The sequence below is a fragment of the Epinephelus moara genome, chromosome 11 (assembly GCF_006386435.1).
Source record: "Epinephelus moara isolate mb chromosome 11, YSFRI_EMoa_1.0, whole genome shotgun sequence".
Taxonomy (NCBI): domain Eukaryota; kingdom Metazoa; phylum Chordata; class Actinopteri; order Perciformes; family Serranidae; genus Epinephelus; species Epinephelus moara.
The window spans coordinates 25311035-25319201 of NC_065516.1; the positions used below are offsets into that span (position 1 = coordinate 25311035).

The following is an 8167-nucleotide window of genomic DNA, read 5'->3' on the forward strand; positions in this document are numbered from 1 at the left end:
CAAGACAATTTCACCCAGAGAACTGCTGCTCACTGGATATTTTCTCTTTTTGGGACCATCCTCTGTAAACCCTAGAGATGGTTGTGTGTGAAAATCCCAGTAGATCAGCAGTTTCTGCAGACCAGCCCGTCTGACACCAACAACCATGCCACGTTCAAAGTCACTTAAATCACCTTTCTTCCCCATTCTAATGCTCGGCTTGAATTTCAGCAGGTCGTCTTGACCATGTCTACATGCCTAAATGCATTGAGTTGCCGCCACAGGATTGGCTGATTAGCTATTTACGTTAACAAGCAGTTGAACAGGTGTACCTAATAAAGTGGCCAGTGAGTGCATACATACATACAAAATCACAACAAGGTTATATAAAGGAACTGACTCAGCTGATTAGATGTTAAGGGAGAGTTTGGTCTATAACTGTGATGATAAATGTATCCACTGTGGTATGGACGGGATATTTTCCAACATGGCTCCTTATATCATACAGTTCTATTTTTTATCATGCAGTTCTTTAAAAGGAGAACATGTCTGTAGGTTTTTGAGCTTGTATCTTTTTGAAACATGTTGCCTTCATTGTCTTCACCTCCATATTACTCTTTCTTAGTGTAACAGCGACAACCAGAATTTAATTTAATGGTCGTAATGGTGTGGTTATTCTCACTATGGAAGGTTTTAAGTGGCCAGCGAGATGCCATTTTTCATTTCTCTCAGATCTGCTATCTGCAAGACATCTCATCTGCTAATTGGACTATATTGCAACATTTTATATTGCAGCCATGCCTCCTCCAGACACAATGTACTGTGCCCAGCAAATCAACATCCCTCCCCAGCTGCCAGACATCCTCAAAAACTTCACTAAGGCAGCCATCCGTACACAGCCCAAGGACTTGCTGCTGTGGTCTGCGGCGTAAGTCTTAATCTCTGTCAGTGGTGCTTTGGTAGGGGGTAAGGATACATGTGATTATGTTTTATTTCAATCGGGATCTCTTTAACAATACCATAAACAGTGTCTCCAGGCAGCATCACTGAGTGATATGGCAGGCCCTATTCACCTGTGCATCTCTTGTCTTTGCATCGACTGGCTGTAATTGGATCCCAGGGGCTTCCATGTTACTGCAGTGGTTAAACTATCTGACTTTCTCCAGCAAAGAAAAAGCCCTTTGAAAGTACTGGATGAAATTTAAATATATGAAGGTTTTTTTTGTACCCCCAAGGACTGTCATATCATCTGTTATTTTATTGGCCAATGTAGCTCGGCAGTGTTTACAGCAAAAGACAATAAAGTAAGCCATATGGCGAAACAAAAACAATTCAAATGTCTCCTGGGTTACAAGATGTTTATATGCTATTAAAGTAACACCAGGCTCTGTTGCCTCTCAGAGATGCTGAAAGCCACACTGCCACTAAATTCACAACAAAACATTATTTAAACTGTGAAGTAAGATAAGCCACAGTATGCCCTTTAGCACAAAAACAATATCAGTAAACTTCAGACAAAGAAAACTACAACACATTATGATTTCTTCAACCAATGGTCCTCGTGGGAACTCAGTTGGCCTAATGCCAAATCATGCCTCGTTTTTATATAGTCTGCTTTTATCACTTTACTTGATTGGCATGCTTATAAAGCAGGGAAGATGAGTGACAAGCAGGGTGAAGCTAAGCTCAGTGCGAGTGTGTTAATAATGTGTGTGTGCGTCCTCTCACAGATACTTCACTGCGCTGTTTAAAGGAGAGCATCTGCCTGTCAAGGACAGGCTGGAGATGAATGTTGCCACCCAGAAGACAGACACCGGGCTGACTCCAGGTCTACTTAAGACTCTCCATAAGCAGGTACTTCCTTTGCAGCAGGGCCACACCTCATACAACAGACCCCATAATCCCTTGCTTCATATTTTTGCTTCTAGTAGAAACAATATTGCATATTTTTTCAGTGTGCTTAACTGTAAATGATTACCATACCTTGTGTTTATTAGTTGCATCAAGTTTAATATCCATATTTGCTTGCACTTTTATTCTTTGTTTGTGTTTATCTGCTTATTGCAGTGATACCGTTCCCCCATGTGAATCATTAAAGTTTCATGTTATTGTAAACCTATATAATCTCACCTGGGGCATCTAATGCCATCTTGGTGGGGTGGATTCATTAAAAGAACTGAATAATTAATATTTCCTTAAAGGCCAATGCTTAAGCAACAGTCTTAACCTTATCACGAAACTGCTCTCTTTCTGTCTTAATGCCAGTGATATTAATATGATAGTATGAGTTATTAATTTTTAAACTGTTTGTTTTGAAATTTGAAAAAGAAAAGAAAAATCTGCTCACTTTATGGCCACAAATTATTGACGTTGGACATTAACACACAGACATGTAACTTACGTATCAATCTACCAGCTTGGAGCAGGAATAAACTCCTTGCTGTGTCTTCCCATACACCAGAAGTAAAGGAAGTCTTGCTAATGAACAGATCATTAGTATGCACGACCACCCGATTCCCCAGATCCAATATTGCTCTTTATTTCAACAAATGATTCTGAAAAATTACTTGTGATTTCTCACAGTCATCTGGTAAACTAGATAAACTCATTTTTTTTCTCCTCATTTCCTCTAACCCCTCCACTTCATCCACCCAATCTCAGCTGTCCCCCGGGCAAACATGCAGCAAGGAGGAACTGCAGAAGAAATGGAGGGGTCTGTGTCTACCCATGGATCAGCTGGAGACCCTGCTGTCGCTGGGCAGCTTCGGCTTAGACATCAACTGGATGGATTTTTTCGCCCTGGGCTGCAGTGCTCTGGGAGGGGTGAGATGTTACATAAGGCCAGATATAAATGCTAATTCCACTTTATACCACTTCCTTTGAGCGGTAAAACCCACTGCGAGGCCGAGCACAGCTGGAGATCCTAAATGAGTCTTTTTTTTTTTTTTTGTTCATCTCACATATAGTTGTCTAGTGTTTACACTAGATCCAGACGTGCGTGATCCAGACTTCACCATCTAGGTCCCCAGGCCCCAAAAATAAATCCTCCTCTGACTACTTGAATCTTTGCGATGCTTTTAAGCCAATGATTTTGCTTCAAAGTTGCAGATAGAGCAGCACAGACAGATTAAAGAGAGTTTCTCTGAGCATTGAGAACTTTGCAGATGATGACTTAGAGTCTGCAAATGCAGCTAAGCATTATCAACATTATGTGCTCAGTGTCAGGAGTTTGGAAAGATTGCTGCTGTTTATGATGCTGTTAAACACTTGAGCCACATGAGGGCAGTCATGTTCTACACTGTTGAGGCTTTGTTTTTTTAACTGTCCGTGAGCTAGTGTGTGTGCATGGAAGTGTATTTTGCAGCTTCTGCTTGTGATGCTCAAACGGAATGTGATCATCCTTGAATGCTAAAGGCATGTTTTTGTATTTATGTGTGTTGTTTTTTTTTTTGTTTGTTTGTTTTTTCACGACAAAATCCTACTCACCGCCTCTCCTTGTCTCTGCGTACACTTTCTCAGACCCTGATGAGTTCTCTGAAGTTTGCCTGTGAGATCCTGACAGAGGATGAGGAGGGCGGCGCTGCGAGGATTCCGTTCCGCACCTTTATCCAACTCTACACCTACCTGGCTCAGTTGGACGGGGACATGCCACAGGACCGCATCAGCAGTTTCCTCAGCAGCCTGCAGGCACAAGTGTAGGTGTCGTTTGTGTGTGTGCAGTGGTGTAGCAGTTGTTATTGAGGTGGGTGTACAGCTAGGTAGGTGGGTAGGTTGCCAAGGAGGAAGTGGGTATACACTTCTATATATTCTAATGGCTTTTTGGCTGAAAAAAGAGGTGGTTATACCTCGTATACCTGCGTATACCCTCCACAGCACTACTCTGTGTGTTTGTGATTCTCCTCAGCTTCATAGTATAGCATATACTATAGACAGGAAGCATAACTCACTACTTCTACTTGCAATAAGCAGAGTGGATGTAGGCGGTGGGAAATTAGACTGTTTCATATGCATCACCAATGGAGATGATACCCACTTCTCTTTTTCTCAAACAGCCTAATTATTTTTTTCTCATTTGAATCAGTTCCCCTTGGATTCAGCTCCAGTCAAGTCTCATGAAAAAGTCCTTAATTTTTTTTCTCATGAAGATTGTCAGTAATCAAGGTCATATGATATCTTCAAGTATTAACTCAAAGGCGACTCTCATGTGGCACATAGCAGCAAGCAGCGTTGGGGTCTTTGCTAAAAAAAAGTAATGTATCACACAGCACTCTGTATTTTAACCCAGAGTAATGCGTTACTTTGGCGTTACTCTGCAACATTGACTGAGATGCACTGTCGCAGAATTGCAAGTTAATAATGATATAACCTTAAATCTTACACATACTCACATTTTAGCACAATACAAGGTTCAGGAGAATCAAGATGGCAGTAGGCTGTAACTGCCTCTCAATGAAACTATATCAATATATAAAAGAGACTGGCCTTCCTGACACCACATAGTATACATATTAATTGCCTTAAAATAATACATCAATAGACCTCATGAAAATAATTTAAGAGACTAGCCTTTCTAACACCACAAGGTGATGACAGACTTAGGCTCTGATCACACAGAAAGCCTTTTAGCAATTGGAGGCTGCTTTTTTGTAGTTGTTTTTAACGAGAATGAAGCCCATTGCCCGCAGTTTTTGCTTTGCAACGTGCCTCACGTTTTGTGCGTTCTAGGCACCTAGTGTTTCTGCCGGAGCGCTCTAAACCCGATTTGAAAAAACTTCAACTCAAAGCAGAAAAGTGCCCCACGTCATCTCTTTTTTCGTCATCTTTTTCCATTGCCCAGTCAGATGATTTGAGAGGCGGGCCTTCTGTGGTGGTCACGACAACAAGTTTACAGTTGGTAAACAATGGATGAGAAACTGGTGGTAGCAGTTGCTGGATACCTAGAGCTATAAGGCCTGATGATAGACAGCAGGTTGTCAAACTGCCCCTGAGACATCCTAAAATATGCCTGGAAACAGCCATCATTGAGGCGATCCACCCTCGTTTTTAGGGTCTCATGTACCCACACAGATCTCCGTTTCTCTGTGACCAACAAACTATTTGCTGACATCCTCTCACCCTCAACCAGAGCTACAGCAAGTACCCTCTGTCTATTTTAGGAACTAGATACTAATTACTATGTAATAACTAAAATAAGTAAATAAATGGTAGATTGATTACACAGGAAGGTTAGAGTAAGGAGGCGATGGAGTGGTTGCCTGGTAACAATAAAAAGGCACAGCAAGTATGGTATTTAATGGGCCAAACACACTCAAAAAAGCCCACTGAGTTGCTCGCTCGTGAAACCATGGCTTTATAGTAGACTAGACCAGCTTTTTTGACATATTAAATGATTGATTGTTGTGATTGATTGAGTAACATTGATTGCGCAGGGGATGATGTCGCTGTTGTCGGCACGTTTGATAATTTTATTTTGTTCACCTATTATGCAGATGATTGAAGAACTTAGGTAACACAAGTTATTATATGTGTTTGATTAGTAACTGTAATGTATTACTAATTTTAAAACAGTAACATATTGTCTTGCTAACAAAAGTGAGGTGATTGCAGTAACGTGACTTTGTAATGCTTTACTTTGCAACGCGTTACACCTAACACTGCCGACTTCTAGATATTTTTATCCTTTTCCCTTAGTTTTCCTGATTTATTTATTACTTCAGATAGCTAAGTCACCTCGAGTTTATAGGTGTAAATTTCATCACATATATAACCAATATGCAGCCTTTAAATTTCAACACTTCATACATGTACACTTACTATAACTGCATTTCAAAACTAACAAGTGTTCTAAAAAGGCATATATTTGATACAAAAAGTTCAGGAAATAGACTCCAAACTACTTTAAGTTGAAGATATGCTGCCAATATGGTTTCTACAGTGATGACTCTGGATGTGCTCAACACTGCTTTAGCTCTGTTTGGCCCAACATTCCTGCCAGTCAGTGTCGACAGGCTAAGAAGCACAGACAGTTTAAGAGCTAAGCCAGGTCCCCTGGCCTCAGATGATGTTGTGAGATAGTGATATTCACTGTTGTGAAAATCCTTATGCTGCTGAGTAGAGCTGTTGCACTTGGTTTCTCTGCCCGACAGCAACAAGCAGAACGGCATGATTCAGGTTTCCAACTTCTACATCAGCAGGAAGTGAGGGAAGGAGAGACGGAGAGCAACGGAAGACAGGAAGGAAGGGACAGAAGTAACAAAATGACAGTGTTCAATTAATAAATGGGAGTGCTAATGCTCCTTCAAGCACAGCTGTTGTTTCATTACCTAGAAATTGGCCCCATTAATTGTTAGCATCATGCACAGTGGGTTATTATTCATCATTGTCCAGCTGAACGAGGCTGCTGTTTTGAGTCAGGATGGAATCTTTTAATGAGCAGCAGGAGAGGCACAAAGCTGCCTTACACAAACTGTCAGGTGGAGTGTGTGTATGCTTTTTACTGCCTGTTCCCTTATGTCTGGGTTAGCCAAAGTTAATTTATCATACACACTACCTATCAGCTTGCAGCCTCACTGCATTTGGCCTCTCTGCTGGTGTATTCATTTCACCCAGCAGACGGAAAAGAGGAGAGGTAAGGAGATAAGCTCTGAGGGCACAAGAGCGTGATTTTCAGCTCGTGTTAAAGAGCTAAAACCCCCCTGTGTTTTGTTCACTCCTCTGTGCAATATGGGAAAATGGGCAAGTACAAACGCACACTCAGACAGGTTTATTACACCAGTCAGAAAGCACACAAAATCACATGCAGGGCCAAGAAATCTCTGAGGCGCACATACGCATGCATAAATCTCACACCCAGTCTCTCTAAGCATCAGCACATGATTTTATTTTCATGTGTCAGTGTGAGAGCACAATCCACGGTCACAGAGGCCCAACATGACACTGAACATGTTTTTCTTTTCTCCAACACACACAAGCACACGGATGTAGTTGTGTCATTTTGTGGGTATTTCATCAGGCAGGGCAGGAAACAGGATCAGTGGGAATTCACAGTTCAGGCACAGTTGGCAGTAGGCTGAAGAGGTGGAGGATACACATACATACACACACACACACACACACACACACACACACACACACACACACACACACACACACACACACGCACACACACACACACACACACACACACGCACACACACACTTAAGCTTACCCCTTGCAGGATTGTGGAGCTGTGGCCGAGTCAAAGGGGATTGGAGGACAGATAGAATCCTTGATAACCTGATAACTGCAGACTCTTCACCCGTATGACACAGCAAGAAAGGAATTTTGTCGGGGCTTAAAACAGAGACCTTTCTGTGAGCCACATGGTAACCTTTACATATTATGTTGATAATAACTCAACATCTGCTCAGAGTACTTTTCCAATACAAATGCTATAGACATATTGTTTCTATTCAGGTGGAGTCTGAAACTAAAATATTGGGTAGCAAAGACCAGTCGTCAAAACTGTTGTTATCGCTGTAAACATCACTTTTCATTAATGAACACCACACAGCTAAAGTATGAGGATGTGCATGACCCAGCTTTTAAGCTTCACTCATATCACTCTGATTTTTCACAAAGGATTAAACACTAATTTGTAAATACAGGGTGTGTGCGGGGTCTTAAAAGGGTATTAAAGGTTGATCAATTATTGACAATTGAGGCCTTGACTTTTAATGGCATATTACACTTTCACTTTTTTGTTACATATTATACTACAACATTTAATTATTTTCTTATGGCATGTTATACTATGACATTTTAATTACATGTTTATGGCTCTATGACTTTTTACAGCATTTTAATGACACAATATACTAGGACTTTTTCATGATTTTGAACGACACACTATACTATGACTTTTTTTTATGATGTTGGACGACATGCTATACTATGAGTATTTTTTATGATTTTGGACGACATACTATACTATGAGTATTTTTTATGATTTTGGACAACATACTATATACAATGACTTTTTTTTTATGATTTTGAACAACACACTATACTATGACTTTTTTAATGATTTTGGACGACATACTATACTATGAGTATTTTTTATAATTTTGGACGACATACTATACTATGAGTATTTTTTATGATTTTGGACGACATACTATACTATGAGTATTTTTTATAATTTTGGAC

At 40.5% G+C, this 8167-nt stretch overlaps 1 protein-coding gene across 2 annotated transcripts in view; it reads left to right on the plus strand.

Annotated features, from left to right (window-relative positions):
* ropn1l (rhophilin associated tail protein 1-like) overlaps window positions 1–8167 on the plus strand; it is a 37568-nt gene that overhangs the window by 1188 nt on the left and 28213 nt on the right. For both annotated transcript variants that reach the window (XM_050056762.1, XM_050056761.1), the window contains exons 2-5: window positions 775–907; window positions 1710–1833; window positions 2641–2802; window positions 3499–3674. In XM_050056762.1, coding sequence (XP_049912719.1) covers window positions 777–907; window positions 1710–1833; window positions 2641–2802; window positions 3499–3674 — 593 coding nt within the window. In that variant the 5' untranslated portion in view covers window positions 775–776. The remainder of the gene's footprint in view (window positions 1–774; window positions 908–1709; window positions 1834–2640; window positions 2803–3498; window positions 3675–8167) is intronic.